The sequence below is a fragment of the Pongo abelii genome, chromosome 7 (assembly GCF_028885655.2).
Source record: "Pongo abelii isolate AG06213 chromosome 7, NHGRI_mPonAbe1-v2.0_pri, whole genome shotgun sequence".
Classification (NCBI taxonomy): Eukaryota; Metazoa; Chordata; class Mammalia; order Primates; family Hominidae; genus Pongo; species Pongo abelii.
Genome location: NC_071992.2, coordinates 44,516,732 through 44,535,311, shown reverse-complemented (window position 1 = coordinate 44,535,311; position 18,580 = coordinate 44,516,732). Strand labels below are relative to the sequence as shown.

Genomic DNA, 18,580 nt, shown 5'->3' with positions numbered 1-18,580 from the left:
ATTTTTATTTTTTATTTTTGAGATGGAGTCTCGCTGTGTCGCCCAGGCTGGAGTGCAGTGGCATGATCTTGGCTCACTGCAACCTCTGCCTCCCAGGTTCAAGCGATTCTCCTGCCTCAGCCTCCCGAGTGGCTGGGATTACAAGCATCTGCCATCAGGCCCAGCTAATTTTTATAGTTTTAGTAGAGATGGGGTTTCACCATGTTGGCCAGGCTGGTCTTGAACTCCTGACCTCAACTGATTCACCCACCTCAGCCTCCCAAAGTTCTGAGATTACAGGTGTGAGCCACTACACCCGGCCTTTTATATGCATTTTCAACATTGCCATAATCACAGTGTACATAAAATTGTGTGTCCTGATTTTTCCCTTTAAATAACCTTATTGATGGGTCAAATTATTATATTGTATATGGTGTGGTATTTATTCAGTTCAACTCAATAAGCATTTATATGCTTGATACCACTCAAAGAAAATATACAGTGCCTTGGCTCTCCAATAATAGAATACCATAATTACGAAGCTTGCAGTGACTTTTTTATTTCATGGATGTATCTCATGGCATCTCCTCTCCCTCCCAGAAGCAGAAACAGTGGCGTGGGGGAGGGGCTGCTCCTTCTGGGGTCAGGGAAGTCCTCTCTTAACGGTGACATTTGAGCAGGGACCTGAATGCAGGGAGGAGGGAGCTGTGCAGCTGTGGGGGAAGATTCTTCCTGCAGAGGGATCCTCAGGTACAAAAGCCCTGAGGTGAGAGTGTGCCTGGTCTTTCCAAGGGATTGCAAGGGGACAGTGACACCAGGGCATTGTGAGGGAGGGGAGAGGAGCCAGTGAGCTGTGAGGAGGCCTGAAGGGTCTTCCTGACCCTGGTGGGGCCTCTAGCTTTTCCTCCTAGTGAGATGGGATAGTGGCATCATGATAGGATTGCCTCATTCTCCAGGCTTCTCTGTTCCTCTCTGGGGCCTGTCAGTTCCTGCCTTGGTCACCCTCCAGATGAGTGACCTCTCGCCAGGCCTGTAAACTCTCCCAGACACATGCATGATAATATACTGTGCTCATTGCTTATTCGTAAATGTGGAGGTGGGTCGTTGGCCACACCCAGCGGTATCACAGACTCAGATTTGGTTATTGCTGTTCCAGGAAACCGGGCACATTCCACATATTTCAAAAGCCATGCAACTAAATTTCTCATTTCTTAATCTTTTGCTCATTTGAGGCACGTGTTCCTCTCTGAAAATAATGACCAAATATGTTTTTCCGATTGCATGAAAAATGTAACCTAGTAAGGATTACTATTAGTCTGTAATTATTAAGCATGCTTCAACTCCTGACAATTCTAGAAACCAGGATTTTTTGTTGTTTTTGGTTGGGGGTGGTTATCCTAATTATAATCTTCCTTGAATTGCTTTATGGTTAGGTCCGTCACATGCCAAAGTTAGATCCCATTAGCAGGCTTAAAACATTTATTTCTGAAAGAACAAACTGTTACAGGTTGCTGAGTATAATTGATTTCTTTTGTTTCCTTTCTGCTACAGGAGGAGACATCACAGCTTTCCCAGATCGGGAGGAAAAATATGGAATGTGTTTTACCGCTGACTGAACACAACCAAATGAACTGTCCTGACAGTAGTTTGCAAACCAGCAGCTAGCAGTTTGTCCAGCCTCTAACATTGTCCAGCACTTTCCAGAGCAAACTCACTGTTTACAAGAACTCTTGGCCTTACGAAGTTTATAACCTCAAGCTTTGTTTATTTAAAATATTCCTGCAAAAGAAAAGTAACCGGCACCCACTTTCCAAAATGGCCATGGATGAGTATTTGTGGATGGTCATTTTGGGTTTCATCATAGCTTTCATCTTGGCCTTTTCTGTTGGTGCAAACGATGTTGCCAACTCCTTTGGTACAGCCGTGGGCTCTGGTGTGGTGACCTTGAGGCAGGCATGCATTTTAGCTTCAATATTTGAAACCACCGGCTCCGTGTTACTAGGAGCCAAAGTAGGAGAAACCATTCGCAAAGGTATCATTGACGTGAACCTGTACAACGAGACGGTGGAGACGCTCATGGCTGGGGAAGTTAGTGCCATGGTTGGTGAGTAGCCTCTTCTCTACACCGATGGGACATCCGCCCACTGACCCGCTTCCCTGCAGTACTTTGGCCATAGCCATAAATGTGATTTTTGCTTTGGCTTTTCAAAAACTGGTTGGATGTTTCATATTTACTTATTTTTGCTTTCTGCATATTAATTTATGATTTTTAAAGTGTTTAAATATCAGGCAACCATTTATTTTCTGAACTTTTGAGCAAACTTGGTTGCTAAAATAGATTTCAGCTAAGTGAATACTTTTCAGAAAGTACAGAAAAAGACCTTTGTAGAACAGCGCTTTATTATTTTAGAGTTGTTTGAAGGTTGTCTAAGTGAATGTGTTTTCAAGGTTGATGTATGAAATTTCCAGGAAGGTTGATTTAGATTTTTTTCTTAAGGTTTTTCACCAATTAGGAGGCAATGTTTTGAAAACTTGGATGTCAAAAATAATATTTATTAGTCTAACTTTTATATTCACAGTTTAAGTTCTAAAGAAGTTACCAAATAAATCTTAAGTGCGTGTGTTTCAAGAAATTCTGGTCTCTTAGATTATTTGTCATCCTTTTGTTGGCTTTTGTTTTGATTTTCTGATTCTACCTCTGGGAGCTCCATTTGGTATGTTTGTTTTGTTTTCCGGCCAAAAAATAATGTGCGTGTTGCCTGGTGATAGCATGACCTTTTCTTGCAGTTTCAAGTTGTCTAGATGAAGTGTGGAGGTGTGTGAACTGTGTGAATAAGCAGAGTGGCTGGTTGGACAAAGTGATGTCCCCATGGCCTAGGCGGACACAGATCCCGGCCTTGTGGGTCTTCCCATCACTGCCCTCGCTACGACAGAAAAGAACCTTCCGGGCAGGCGTGTGTTAAGTGCAGCTGACAGGATTCTTTTTCTGCTTGCCTCTAGGTAGAGATGACGACACAACAGACAGCTGATGTATACGGGTAATTTGGTTAGGGAGAAGAGGGTTAGAGAGGAATTCTACCGCCTTCTGCTTTCAACAGGACATATCCTCTTGTAGGAAGAGTCCTGCAGCAGGAGGTAAGATGCTGGTATACCAAGAATACAGCCACATTCCCCCGAGTTCTTTATTTTGTCACTTACATTTTTTCTTTTTCTTTTTCTTTTTTTTTTTTGAGACAGAGTCTTGCTCTGTGGCCCAAGCTGGAGTGCAATGGCGTGGTCTCCGCTCACTGCAACCTCCACCTCCTGGGTTCAAGCTATTCTCTCACCTCACCCTCCGGAGTAGCTGAGGCTATAAGGCGTGTGCCACCACACCTGGCTAATTTTTGTATTTTTAGTAGAGACAGGGTTTCACCATGTTGGCCAGGCTAGTCTTGAACTCCTGACCTCAAGCAATCCACCCGCCATCGCCTCCCAAAGTGCTGGGATTACAGGCGTGAGCCACCACACCTGGCCTGTCACTTGCATTTCTTAAACACCCGGAATTTAGAGATTATTGACCAAGTTCACAATGGCCCAACAATGGCCCAATCTCATGTTGTTACGAGGCGTCTGATAAGAAGCAGCCTGTTGTACTAAGGAATTGCATATTCACCAAGCACTGTAGGCCAGTAACACACACCAGGGAGCTCCTACTTCTCAGCTTGACGCTGTGTTGTAAAGATGTCAGGCTCAACTTTGGTAGGCCCCTGAGACGGGCAGACCACTTGATGCCAGGAGTTTGAGACCAGTCTGGGCAACATAGGGAGACCCTGTCTCTACAAAAAAATTTAAAAATTAGCTGGGCATGGTAGCACATGCCTGTAGTACTAGCTGCTTGGGAGGCTGAAGTGGGAGGATTGCTTGAGCCCAGGAGGTTGAGGCTGCAGTGAGTTGTGATTGTGCCACTGTACTCCAGCGTGGGCAACATAGCCAGACCCTGTCTCAAAAAAAAAAAAAAATCAGGTTCAAGATCACTTTTATTTCAACAACTATAGTCATTATTGAATTTTACTTACCTTCATGGAACATATGTATATCTCAGCATAGTCAGATATAATGGAAATTTCCCTTAGAAAAATAACCGTTCTTTGTAAAATTCACCTTTTTAGTTGTGATAGATACTTAAGATTTAATTCCATCAAGTGGAAATTAAGATTTTTCTAGTCAGGAAAATCCGACTAGATGTGTTGAAAGTATGGGACAAATCAAGATAAACACTGACAAAATTAAATCTTTTTTTTTTTTTTTTGAGACGGAATCTCGCTCTGTTGCCCAGGCTGGAGTGCAGTGGCGTGATCTCGGCTCACTGCAACCTCTGCCTCCCGGGTTCAAGCGATTCTCCTGCCTCAGCCTCCTGAGTAGCTGGGATTACAGGCATCCGACACCACACCCAGCTAATTTTTGTATTTTTGGTAGAGATGGGGTTTCACCATGTTAGTCAGGCTGGTCTCGAACTCCTGACCTCGTGATCCTCCCACCTTGGCCTCCCAAAGTGCTGGGATTACAGGCGTGAGCCACCACACCCGGCCACAAAGTTAAATCTTAACTGAAGTTTTTCCTTTTGATGGATAAACTTTAGAGGCATGGTTCTGCTTATTAAAGAAATTTGTTAGGGAAGCCACGCTGAAGACCTCTGTGTGACAGGAGGGTTCATGAACAAGGCTTCATCTGCTCACTCTTTCTGCAGACGGGATAACTTGTTTCATTTCTCTGTTCCCCACCCCTGGCGTTTGGCTCTTTACTGAAAGAATGAAGGATACTTACCTTAACTAGAATTTGGGTTTACCAAAGCAATTTGAGGTTTTGCTTGAATAACTTGATTTTGTTTGCTTTGGTTTTTAAACTTTTTTTTTTTTTTGGTATGTGGTTAAATGAATCTCAAAGCCTATTTTGTTGGGAATTTGTATGAGTTACCTAGATTCGTAAAATCGGGTTCTTTGCCCTGGGAGCTATAAATTTAAGATGGTGGTGTAATTACCATTGGCCAAAACCACAGCTGATTCTGTCCAGATGCCTGAATTCTCCAGTCTTCCTCTTCTAAATCCAACAGTCCTTTTTTCTTCTCCCTCTCTCCCTCTGTCCTTAATTCTATTCTGTTTGCTTCTTTTGTTTTCTCTGTTAGTCACTTCTCCCCAAGCCCCTGGGCGTCTGTGCTTCCTGACAGAGTTGTGTTAGAGTTAAGGTGGTTGGGTAGAAATTATTGCTGCCAGTGAAACGTCCTGAACAAGTCATCTTGTGGGACTAGCTCAGCCCTTAAGCAGTAGTCTGTCCATTTTGTAGGAAACCACCAATGGTTCCAAAAATCTGAGAATTCAAAACTCTGCATCTTTTTTTGTGGAAAGACCCACACTAGCACAAACGAGCCAGTTCCTTGAACCCCTTAAGAAGCACACAGCCCCCTTCCATCTCCCTCTGCCCAGCCACACTCTGCCACCCCACCCCTGCGCGGCAGCCTCCCTGGAGCCTGAGCCTTTGCTCTGCCGTTTCTTTCATCTGCATGGGAGTGGTGGCCTCTGAGATGCCCATCTCCCCACTTTCCCTAGGTCGTGTCTTGCACTCTTATCTCGTGCTTCATCTCTTTCCTCTGTCAGATGCAATTATCTTACATTAAAGTATGTCTTTTTCCCTCTGTTCTTCCTGACACTAACGTGATCCCATTTGTCTTCAGACACCCCTGAGGCTAAGGTGCTATCACCTACTCCAGGCCCTCCCTCAGCTGTCCCCTGTCTCCTCCCCTCCCTGCTATCCTCTCTCCTCCTCCTTCCCTCTCACAGGTGGTCCCATTACTCCCTACCTTTCTTTACGAACTCTCCTCCTCCAGGATGTATTTTGTAAAGTCAGCCGCAGAAAATATAGCAGCTTTCAGGAAGGACAAATCTTATGGTCTGAATTCAATTGGGTGGGTTGATATCATTGTCTCACATCATGAGATTATTTTAATTGTAAGAATATAGGCTGGGAGCGGTGGCTCACGCCTGTAATCCCAGCACTTTGGGAGGCCGAGGCGGGCGGATCATGAGGTCAGGAGATTGAGACCATCTTGGCTGACGCGGTGAAACCCCGTCTCTACTAAAAATACAAAAAATTAGCCGGGCGTGGTAGTGGGCACCTGTAGTCCCAGCTACTTAGGAGGCTGAGGCAGGAGAATGGCGTGAACCCGGGAGGCAGAGCTTGCAGTGAGCCGAGATTGCGCCTGGGCGACAGAGCAAGACTCCGTCTAAAAAAAAAAAAAAAAGAGTATAAACCATATCATGTATTTTCTAAGCTATGAATCCGTGCTATGAAACGTGCTCCAAACCCTGACTTTCTTTTTAAAACCACTAGTCCCCAAGGAGCCCAGGGCTCAGATGTGGAGGCTTAAGGACGTGTCCGCGGGTAGGCCTGGCGCTGCCATGGAACCTGATATGAGTTTGGCAGCACAAGGCTGGCCCCTTCTCCTCCCAACGCACGCCTTAAGGATTGACACAGGGTCACAGCCGGCCTCAGCTCAAAGGTCAGCACGCCTAGCACTCATGGCAGCAACTATGTGTGTTGCTTCATAGACTGGGTCCTGCACAGCCATAAATGATCCTCCTGCAACTCAGATGCCTTTGAAGGAAATGCCAGGGGTCCCCTGAAAAGTGCTGCTGCTGCCAGGCAACCAGGTTTCCAGAATTAACGTTTGGGATTAATAACGTGCCCAGCTTATCAGCCAGGCCCTTTGTTCCCCTATAGTTCCATGGGAGCTTTTCAACAACTGCTTCTGAAAGTGATCTGTCCCGGTTGATGCTTTTAATACTCACTACAAAATCTGATCTGCTTATGAAAATATTTGAAGTGAACTGTAGCCTAGAAAAACATGAAACCTAGAAAAGAGTTGGTGAAATTGAGGTAAAAGGACACAAAGCCAACACTAATGAGAACCTCTTAACAATGAGGAATCAGACACACAAATAAAAGGTCCAACATTCTGGGTAGGATCTGAGAACAGATGCCCAAATTTGGGTTAAATATCATAGTTATTTCTCATAGGAGAGGCACCATCAAAAAGCAGTATGGGCTGGGTGCAGTGGCTTACTGCATCCCGTGAGCCTGTCATCCCAGCACTTTGGGAGGCCGTGGCGGGAGAATGGCTTGAGCCCAGGAGTTCAAGACCAGCCAGGGCAACATAGCAAGACCCCCGTCTCTGCAAAAATATTTTAATAATTAGCTGAGTGTGGCAGCTCATGCCTGTAATCCCAGGGCTTTGGGAGGCTAAAGCAGGAGGATTGCTTAAGGCCAGGAGTTCAAAACCAGCCTGGGTAACATAGCAAGATCCTGTCTCTGCAAAAAAATTTAAAAATTAACCAGGTGTGGTGGTGTACACTTGTAATCTCAGCTACTTGGGAGGCTGAGACAGGAGGCTCATTTGAGTCCGGGAGTTTAATGCTGCAGTGAGCCATGATTTTGCCGCTGTACTCCAGCCTGGGCAAGAGTGAGACCCTGTCTCTACAAAAGAAAAAAAGAAAAGAAAAAAGCAACATGGTATTATACTCTCTTATATAGATAATATGACCTAGCCAATATCTGGTCCTTTTCATTATGTGACTGTAAGGCAGAACTACAACAAAATCTTTTCCCAATATATTGCCTTTCTTGTCTTTCTGTGTTCATTCGAGACTTTAATCTCTTGCTTGGTTTTGGCCAAACTTCACCTCAGAACGAGTTCATCCGCAGCACCCTCACTGAAAACTGACAAGGGCAGTCAGTGTGTAGCACCAGGAGACTTGCCTTTAAATGCATAATCTGGCCGGACACGATGCCTCACGCCTGTAATCCCAGCACTTTGGGAGGCCAAGGCGGGTAGATCACTTGAGGTTAGGAGTTCGAGACCAGCCTGGCTAACATAGTGAAACCCCATCTTTACTAAAAATACAAAAATTAGCCAGAGGGCTCGCTTGAACCCAGGAGGCAGAGGTTGCAGTGAGCCGAGATCAGGCCACTGCACTCCAGCCTGGGCAACAGAGCGGGACTAGCTTCAAAAAATAAATAAATAAAATAAATAAATAACCATCATCCCTGTCCCCTCTGTGTTGAGGAAGGCAGAAGCATTCCTTTAACTGAAGTTAATTGAGTGATTTTTGTCCAGGCTGTAGCGCTTTGTAAAGAAACAATTCACAGAAAATTAAACTCTGGGAGATGTTGTTCTGGAAAACATTTGGATTTCTTCCCTTGGTGTCTGCACCTCTGTACTCTGTATCTGATGGTTTTTTGTCCTTCAATCTGTAGGTTCCGCTGTGTGGCAGCTGATTGCTTCCTTCCTGAGGCTTCCAATCTCAGGAACGCACTGCATTGTGGGTTCTACTATAGGATTCTCACTGGTCGCAATCGGTACCAAAGGTGTGCAGTGGATGGAGCTTGTCAAGATTGGTAATTGGCATTTTCTTTTACCTATAAGAAGGAAAGTTTACATTTTCTAGAATGAGTTTTATTACAAGTTACTTTTTTTTTTTTTTGACCCGGAGTCTCACTCTGTTGCCAGGCTGGAGCGCGGTGGCGCGATCTCGGCTCACTGCAACCTCCGCCTCCTGGGTTCAAGCCATTCTCCTGCCTCAACCTCCCAAGTACCTGGGACTACAGGCACGCGCCACCACGCCTGCTAATTTTTGTATTTTTAGTAGAGACGAGGTTTCACCATGTTGGCCAGCATCGTCTTAATCTCTTGACCTCATGATCGGCCTGCCGTAGCCTCCCAAAGAACTGGGATTATAGGCATGAGCCACTGCGCCCAGGCACAAGTTAATTTTATATCTTTTTCTTCAAATGTTAAGGTTTAAAAGACCTAGATGGGCCAGACATGGTGGCTCACGCCTATAATCCCAGCACTTTGGGAGGCCAAGGCAGGCAGATCACCTGAGGTCAGGAGTTCAAGACCAGCCTGGCCAACATGGTTCAACCCCATCTCTACAAAAATACAAAAATTAGCCGGGCATGATGGCAGGTGCCTGTAATCCCAGCTACTGGGGAGGCTGAGGCAGGAGAATCGCTTCAACCTGGAAGGCAGAGTTTGCAGTGAGCCAGGATCGAGTCACTGCACTCCAGCCTGGGCAACAAAGCAAGACTCCGTCTCAAAAAAAAGACGTAGATGGTATGAGTAATATATTTTCCCTTAAAATTCCTGTTTTTTGTTTTGTTGTTTTGTTTTGTAGAGATGGAGTCTCGCTCTGGCACCCAGGCTGGAGTGCTAGAGTGCGGTGGCGCGATCTTGGCTCACTGCAACCTCCGCCTCCTGAGTTCAAGCAGTTCTCCTGCCTCAGCCTCCCGAGTAGCTAGGATTACAGGCACATGCCACCACGCCCAGCTAATTTCTTTTGTATTTTAGTACAGACGGGGTTTCACCATGTTGCCCAGGCTGGTCTTGAACTCCTGAGCTCAGGCAATCCGCCTGCCTCGGCCTGCAAACGTGCCAAGATTACAGGCGTGAGCCACCGCGCCTGGCCAAAGTTCCTGTTAATAGAAATAGTGAACTATTATGTGCTGGACAGTTGTTTAACTCTATTCTTTTAAAATGTTACCTTGTCATCCAGCTTCGGAAATCACCCTCTGTTCTTCCCAGGCAGGTAAGAAATGTATTAGACTGAAGTCAGTCTGTAGGTCAGAGAAAGATTGAGCACAAGTGAGGAAGATGCCTGGAATCCAGGAGTTCATAGTCTTGGGGAGGCCTCAAAGTGAGCCCCGTGTTATGTCCCGGCATTCAACAGATCATCCAGGCCAGGTGCAGTGGCTCAGGCCTATAATTCCAACATTTTGGGAGGCCAAGGCAGGAGGATTGCTTTATCCCAGGAGTTCAAGACCAGCCTGAGCAACGCAGCAAGAGCCCATCTTTACAAAAAAAAAAAAAAGAAAATTAGCCTGGTGTGATGGTACACACTTGTAGTCCCAGCTACTCAGGAGGCTGAGGTGGGAGGATCACTTGTGCCTCGGAGGTTGAGGCTGCAGTGAGCCATGATTATGCCACTGCACTCCGGCCCCTGGGTGACAGAGCAAGACCCTGTCTCAAAAAAAAAAAAAAAAAAAAAAGGTCATCCAGCCTGCCCTTTGGGAAGAAACACTCTGTCAAGTGTCCTTTCTACCTTGTAAGCCTGCCTGGCAGGGACCAAGACGTAAGCCTGCACCCATTCTCAGGTGTCTAACAAGTTAGTGCCTGGCTCTGCTTTTAGGAAGAGGTAAATCCATTCACCTCCACAAATACCAACCCACTCATCGTGAATGATACTCTTTCACTCCATTTCCATATTCTGGGTTACTCAATTTTTTACAAGAATCATGATGGCCTTAGGAGTCCTGGGTCAAACGGGATCCCTGAGCTGCCAGGCATGGGCACAAACCACAAGGAAACCCACCTTCCATCCCAGGCTTCTAGAACAGTGGTTCTCAACTCTGCCTGTACTTTAGAATGACCCAGGGAAGCGACTTAAAAATACCAATGCCCAAACCCCATTCCCAACCTTTTAAATCAGAATTCTGGGGGTCCAGCCAGGGCCAAACCAGTTTTTGAAAATGCCCCAGATGGTTCCACTGTGCACCCAGAGGCGGGAACTACTTGGCTAGAGGCTAAAAGTTTCGGAGTTCCAGCAGTTAGATGGCAGGAATGAAAGTACCTGGCTGGCTTTGGCAAAGGAAATGGAAGTTGGCCCAGCTTTTAACCCTTACTGTTGGAACAGCGACCGAGTCTCCATATGTGTTGATAAGAAGGGCAGGCAGAAAGGCTCCGTGGGAGGCAGGACTCAGGATGCTGTCTTCTGAGGCCCGAGCTTGGGGCAGGGGTTTCTTGACCCTGCATTGGCAGTGTGGTCAGTGGTGTATGACTGTGTGTTGATGTCTGAGTGTGGCCATAAATGTGTGAAGGTCAGCTCTGCCAAGTCACAGGGCTCGTTAGGTTCTGAATTAAAGGTAAATAATTCTGGAAATACTTATGAATGTATGTAATACATTTTGTTTATCATTGTGTTCTATGAATAGGACCATAATTATGAATGAATTTTAACATTCATTAGATTTTTTTTTTTAATTATTCAGTTGCTTCTTGGTTTATATCTCCACTGTTGTCTGGTTTCATGTCTGGCCTGCTGTTTGTACTCATCAGAATTTTCATCTTAAAAAAGGTAAGTTGGGGCTGCTACTTTTAATTAAATCTTAAGAACTATTTTTGGCTCTACTCAGTAGAAATTAATAATGAGAGGGGTTAGAGGAATAATTGTATTCATACATTGTTAAGGCACAGCACCCTGCAGTTAGCGTCAGATGTTATTATAAATAGCCAGAAAGAGCCAAGGTAAATTACCCAGAGATTCCCCCAGAAACAAGCACTGCAAATAGTGTTTCTTGGCTCTGTACTTTAGTTCATTAATCAACACTCCCAGGAGTTGTGCTGAGACCTCAAAAAGGAAAGGTAATTATTTCCTGAATGTTAAGCAGAATAGAATGAGATAGTGTTAAGATTTTGAAACTGTCATTAAAAAACAGCTGGAGAATTTCCTTACCCAAATGTGAAGGTGTTTTCCCTTTTTTTTTTTTTTTTTTTTAATGGGGAGAGCAAGGTTGAAACACTGACGCAATTTGAGGAAAGGATAAAAAGAAGGAAATACACCTATTGGGTACATCTTGTCTAAAAAAAAATTAGTGCTTATTGAGATCAGTGTTCTAGACACAAAACGTGGCTATCTTCTTTTGTTTGGCAGTCACAGGGTTGCTGCAGTGTTTGATAACCATCGAGTGCACGCTTCCTCTGCAGACAGGGATGTACCCTCCAGGCTGTACCTTGCTTGGAAGCTGGCGCAGCCCTTTTCTTGCAGCCTTGCTTGGCCGTCTGTTGAAGGGTCCATTCTCTCAGAGAGCACCAACTTGCCCTCACCGTTTCTCACCCTTCCTTCTCCTGGGACCAGGCACACTCATATTCACGTCTTGGAAGGCACACCCCTCTCTAGCCTGCCAGCCTTCACCCCTCCCCTCCTGTCTCTGGAATCCATGCTCACCTGGCAAGCCCTACTTAGCCCTTAGGTGTCACTTCCTAGGAAGCTGCTCCTCTCCTCCCCTCCCCCAGATTCGCCTGGTCCCCTCTCTTTTGAGCTCCGGCCACAGTCCACCTTGCCATCATGGCACTTAGCATGTCATATGGTGCTGCATTTCTTGCTTAGTTGCCTGTTCACTGTTTGACTGTAAGATCTGTGAGAGCAGAAACCATGACTGCCCTGGCCACTTCTGTATTCTAGGGCCCAGCACTGTGCCTAGCACTTACAAGACACTTGGTAAATATTTAGGGGGAGGAAATAACAGATGCTTGGATGAGTGGCAGATGGAGGGATGGATAGATGGAAAGGAGGGAGGGAGAGAGAGAAAGGAAGTAGAGCGAAGAAAGGAGACAGGTCAGACAAGAAGTCTGTCAATGCGTTTCAGGAATAAGTTATTTTAGGCCAGGCGTGGTGGATCACTTGAGGTCAGGAGTTCAAGACCAGCCTGGCAAACATAGTGAAACCCCATCTCTACTAAAAATACAAAAAGTTAGCCCGGCATGGTGGTGCATGCCTGTAGTCACAGCTACTTGGGAGGCGGAGGCATGAGAATCGCTTGAACTTGGAGGCAGAGGTTGCAGTGAGCCAAGATTGCACCACTGCACTCCAGCCTGGGCGACAGAGTGGGACTCTGTCTTAAAAAAAAAAAAAAAAGATATTTGAAAAAACATACGGTGATTTAATTGAAAACACAGACTCGGGGCTGTCCACCTGGAGAAGTTATTGGTTGGGAATCTCTCTTTAGCAACTCTTGTTCCTAAGAAAACAATGCTGTGGAAACCAGAGGTCATAGGCATTGAGCCTCCCAGCATTTTGTTTTCAGTTCATCCTGGGTTCTTTTCATGTGATACATCACAGATGATCATAACTGGCTGTGTCACTCATGCCAGGCTCCAGCCCATTAATCTTGGTGTTTACCACATGGCTGCCTCCCCTGCCTGGTCTGGTGTGACACTCCCACACTTGAGTCTCATTCTGCCCTGCTCTTGCTGCATCACGCCTCACTGCATTCAACTCGAGCCTCTTGACAAGTGCTCTTGGCTCCTTGAGACATTCCAGAACAGCTCCTTGATGGGCTGTACTGTTCTGCAAACATACTTGACTTCCAGGCGTGTTTGCATTTGGCAGTAGCAGTCTTTGAGATGCTTATCCATACTTCTGCTGCTCTCATCGATTTTTAGACCTAATTTTCCTTTTATCATGGCAGGTAGCATGTTCATGTAAATGTGGCCTTCGTGGTTATTAGAAGTTAGTCCCTTTTTGAATTATTTGAGCCACATCTGTGTGCCAGTGTTACATTGATGGGAGTTCCTGGCCCGTATTTTTACTTCAAAATTCTCTGTAGATCTGCTAAAAACTCTAAATGCCTCATATTCTCTTAGACGTTATTTAACTGAAAACATGCGCAGTACCATTCTTGTTGAACTTACTAGATTTAGGGAGTGTTGTAGCAGAAGCCTAAAGTAGTTAATAAATGTCGAATGGCAAATAAATTATTCAACAAGGAACCGCAGTTCTTTTTAACTTCTAATAGTTGAAGATTAAATACTATACCTTGTGAAAAGATTCGGAAATTCATAGCACATGGTAACATAGCTAAGATGCATTGTGTAATAGAGTGTTGTAAAATCTCATGATAATGCAGTGATGCTGAAGTCATCTGACTCTCTTAGAGGATGCTTGGAGGTTGGAATCTCAAATTATTTGTTGAATGTAGCCAGTTAGGGCCAAACCTGGACTTGGCTGTAGTGAGCGCTACGGGTTTTGAGGAAGGAGATGCTGAGCTCTGGGCTTTGGTCCTCCGGAACCAGCTTGACCCAACAGTTCTTTTCTGTTTCCAAGTCTGACATCAGCTCATGTGATTCCAGGGCTTTAATGTGTCTGCTGGCCACAACAGTGGGCTCTTTGACATTGCATTTGTGTGGGAGAGATGGCCCCAGCCAATGCCATTTCTGCAGAAGTGGAGCAGATCACAGGCAGTGACAACGCCCATCGTTTTGGCCACACTGGGGTTTGGGAAGAGTTTCTTGTAACAGCATTTTGTATCATTTTGTCTGTGTTGGCTCCAAATGCTGCTGGGATCCTGATCTTCCACTCTGTCTCCTTGTACCACAGGAAGACCCTGTTCCCAACGGCCTCCGGGCACTCCCAGTATTCTATGCTGCTACCATAGCAATCAATGTCTTTTCCATCATGTACACAGGAGCACCAGGTAAGGATCCCTTGGAAGCATACTCCAGGGGCAAAGTGCATTGTATTCTAACAGTATCAGTTTATTTGGTGCTGGTATTGTTGGCTGACAGTAAAAAGCATTACTCATGGTCATTATGGAACAGGTGCTGGAGTTGTTGGCTGATAGTAAAATGCGTTACTCATGGTCATTATAGAATAGTAAAAAGAATGGTAAATGCATTTACTTGTCTTAATTAAATACCCAAGAGATATGTAGAGTACAAAGGCAGCAGACTTTCATGTTAGAAAAAAAAATTAAATCCCCACTCTGCCATTTACGCAGCTGTGTTGCCACCATAGCTTAGCCTCTCTGAGCCTCAGAACCTGATCTAATCCCACATGCCTACAGGGTTGTGCAGGGGTCAGGAGAGGGTGTGGAGCACCTGGGGCCATGCCTGGCACCCAGTGAGCGGGACAGTCCACACATCAGCAATGCCCAGCGGAGCTCTAAAGCCGTTCACAGCACAGAGTACAGACCCCTGGAAATATCAGACCAGTTAATCCAGAGACTAGAAGCCATGCTTTGTTTTTTTAGATGCCGAAGCCAATGATGATTTTCTTTGCTGAATTACTCCTTTCCTTGTCATTCTCATGGATTTTGTTGTTGTTTTTTATGGGTTTTTTTTTTTTTTTTTTTTTCCGAGACAGAGTCTCACTCTGTCACCCAGGCTGGAGTACAATGGTGCGATCTTGGAAAACTGCAACCTCCGCCTGCCAGGTTCAAGTGATTCTCCTGCCTCAGCCTCCTTAGTAGCTGGGATTACAGGAGCACACCACAGGGTTTCACTATGTTGGCCAGGCTAGTCTTGAACTCCTGACCTTGTGATCTGCCCGCCTCGACCTCCCAAAGTGCTGGGATTACAGGCGTGAGCCACTGCGCCTGGCCGCTTTTGTTCTTTTGTATAAAGGTTCAGAGGTTTTTTGTGGAGGGGGTTAAAAATTATTTCTTTATTTTATTTTATTTTTGAGACAGAGGCTCACTCTGTCGCCCAGGCTGGAGTGCAGTGGCGCTATCTTGGCTCACTGCAAGCTCCACCTCCTGGGTTCACGCCATTCTCCTGCCTCAGCCTCCTGAGTAGCTGGGACTACAGGCACCCGCCTCCTTGCCCAGCTAATTTTTTGTATTTTTAGTAGAGACCGGGGTTTCACCATGTTAGCCAGGATGGTCTCAGCCTCCTGACCACATGATCCGCTCCACCTCAGCCTCCCAAAGTGCTGGGATTACAGGCGTGAGCCACCACGCCCGGCATTTTTTTTTTTTTTTCTTTATTGCCCAGGCTGGAATGCAGTGGTGCAATCATAGCCCACTGCAGCCTTGACCTCATGGGCCCAAGCAATCCTCCCACCTCAGCCCCCCGAGTAGCCAGGACCACAGGTGTGTGCTACCACACCCAGCTAATTTTTTATTTTTTGTAGAGATGGGGTCTCTATATTGCCCAGGCTGGCATCAAACTCCTGGCCTCAAGTAATCCTCCTGCCTCAGCTTCCCAAAGTGCTGGGATTACAGGTGTGAGCCCTACTGCACCTGGCCTAATTCTTTTCTTTTAGATCTTGAATAGGAAAATGAATAAGCTTATGTATGGTATTCTTATTTGCACCCATTTCAGCACTGATGAGCTGGTAGCATTCTGTTAAACATTTCTGTACATGTTTGCTGGAGAATATTCCTCTTCTGTTTGTGAGATGCGCCTCCTACAGCCAGACTGTGGGATCTGTGACGTCAACAGATGTGTTAGTTTGTGCTGGTTTTCATCTTGTTAATGTCCGTTATGGATGAAGATTTGGTTATTGGCCATGTTTGACAGAAAAGGCTCCCTCTCTGTTTTAAAGATGAAATTTCTGCTAAATGACATGTCCTATCATAATCGAAAAGTGCCCTCTTCCAAAATAGTGGAAATCCTTATTACTTTCTCAAACTAGGAGTTCTCAGTGTAATGTTCCTCAGATTTTATTAAGAATATCTAATTATATTTTGTATGTTTCAGTAATGGAAATAAATTATTCCTAAATGATTCTAACATTATATAACCTTTTACTGTGGTATCTGTGCAGCATTCAGAACATTGATCTTAAAGGCTTAAATACTCAGCCGGGCGCAGTGGCTCATGCCTGTAATCCCAACACTTTGGGAGGCCGAGGTGGGTGGATCACCAGGTCAAGAGATCAAAACCATCCTGGCCAACCTGGTGAAACCCAGTCTCTACTAAAAATACAAAAATTAGCTAGGCGTGATGGTGCGCGCCTGTAGTCCCAGCTACTCAGGAGGCTGAGGCAGGATAATTGCTTGAACCTGAACCCAGGAGGTGGAGGTTGCAGTGAGCCAAGGTTGCGCCACTGCCCTCCAGCCTGGGTGACAGAGCGAGACTCTGTCTCAAAAAAAAAAAAAAAAAGTTTAAATACTCACTGTGGGGCTTCCAGACTTTGGGTGATTTGGGGATGAAGGAAAGGGGAGTGCCAGAGCTGCTTTAGGTTCTAGGAAAGCAGGCAGCAAAGGTTAGATTGATGAGGAGAGTGGGAGGAAGGTGAAATCCCAGTCACAGGTAACAGCAGCCTGCTGCCCCTTTAGGTTTTATAATTCATGGACCGGGAAGTGTGTTTGTCACAGCTTTTTGAAGTGTGTGCCCCAGGATAAATTTTTTTTAAGTGAGGCCGGGCGTGGTGGCTCACGCCTGTAATCCCTGCTGTTTGGGAGGCTGAGGAAGGCGGATCACTTGAACCAGGTCAAGAGCTCTAAACCAGTGTGGCCAACATGATGAAACCCCATCTCTACTAAAAATACAAAAATCAGCTGGTCATGGTGGCGGGTGCCTGTAATCCCAGCTACCCAGGAGGCTGAGGCAGGAGAATCACTTGAACCTGGGAGGTGGAGATTGCAGTGAGCCGAGATCCCGCCACTGCACTCCAGCCTCGTCGACAGAGCAAGACTCCATCTCAAAAATAAAACAAAACAAAACAAAACAAATTTTTTTAAGTGAGTGACAGAGAAAAACCAGTTCCAAACCATGGAGTTAAGCGCACCACCTAGCATGTGAATCCCTCAAACATCTCATAATGCCAGGTAATTGGAAGGCCTGGAGCACTGGGTTTGAAGTGAACTCTGTAACGGGAGATATCTTAGTCGTTTTTTTGTTGTTGTTGTTGTTTTTGAGACAGAGTCTCGTACTGTCTCCCGGGCTGGAGTGCAATGGCATGATCTCAGCTCACTGCAACCTCTGCCTCCCAGGTTCAAGCAATTCTCTTGCCTCAGCTTCCCGAGTAGCTAGGATTACTGGCGCCTGCCACCACGCCTGGCTAATTTTTTGTATTTTTAGTAGAGACGGGGTTTTGCTATGTTGGCCAGTCTGGTCTCAAACTCCTGACCTCGTGATCCGCCTGCCTCGGCCTCTCAAAGTGGGATTACAGGCATGAGCCACCGCACCTGGCCCCTTGTTCTTATTTTATATGGGCTCTTAGAGCTCAAGTTAGCTGAACAGAAAGCAAAGCCTCCTGCAATCACCAGACGCCTCCCAGGTTGCTGACTTAAGAGACTGAGCCAGTGAAAGCTGAGGACGCCTTCTGTGGTGCCAAGTCCTGAACATGGGAATTGGCATCAATATGGATGGGGTTTTTTCGTTTCTGCATTTTATTTTTTCTACCCTCTATTCTTCTTGCTTCCTGGTTCTTCTTCCAACTGTCAGAAGACAATTATGATTTTTAATAAAAGTCTGACTTTTTCTATACATGGGCTTTTTTTTTTCATCTCTTCTTTTCCCCATCTTTTGGCTGCAGTTGGCACATTCGCTAAAAATATCATCTTACTGGGAGAGTAAATTATCCTAGGGAAAATTAAACTGTGTGACGAATGAGACTCTAAGAATAATATAAATACTAATATAAATACTTCATAGGGTTGTTGTGAGAAATAAATAATGTAACTGTATTGAACTGAGCTTTATGTGGATTAATCCTTTTAGTCCTCCCAACTACTCTTGGTGATTGGCAATACAAATAACCTCATTTTACAGGTGAGAAACTGAGGCAGGGCAATGCTGAATACCCAAGGTCCTGTAACTCATAGGATGTAGAACCAGAATTTGAACCATGCCTCCAGTCCTGAGCCCTGGGGTCTTAGTTGTGACATTGTACAGATGTGGAAGGTAGTTTAAAACACCACGTATAATACCTGGTATGTAATATGGCAGTTAATGATAATAAAAATTGCATCGACTTTAACAAATTTTTTTTTTTTTTTTTTTTTGAGACAGAGTGTCATTCTGTCACCCAGGCTGGAGTGCAGTGGTGCAATCTCGGCTCACTGCAAG

General features: G+C 45.4%; 1 protein-coding gene across 7 annotated transcripts in view; it reads left to right on the top strand.

Annotated features, from left to right (window-relative positions):
- SLC20A2 (solute carrier family 20 member 2) overlaps window positions 1-18,580 on the top strand; it is a 126,270-nt gene that overhangs the window by 68,788 nt on the left and 38,902 nt on the right. For all 7 annotated transcript variants that reach the window (XM_009243766.4, XM_009243763.4, XM_054561527.2 and 4 more), the window contains 4 exons: window positions 1,531-2,083; window positions 8,266-8,406; window positions 11,056-11,141; window positions 14,163-14,259. In XM_009243766.4, the coding sequence (XP_009242041.1) occupies window positions 1,795-2,083; window positions 8,266-8,406; window positions 11,056-11,141; window positions 14,163-14,259 (613 nt within the window). In that variant the 5' untranslated portion in view covers window positions 1,531-1,794. The remainder of the gene's footprint in view (window positions 1-1,530; window positions 2,084-8,265; window positions 8,407-11,055; window positions 11,142-14,162; window positions 14,260-18,580) is intronic.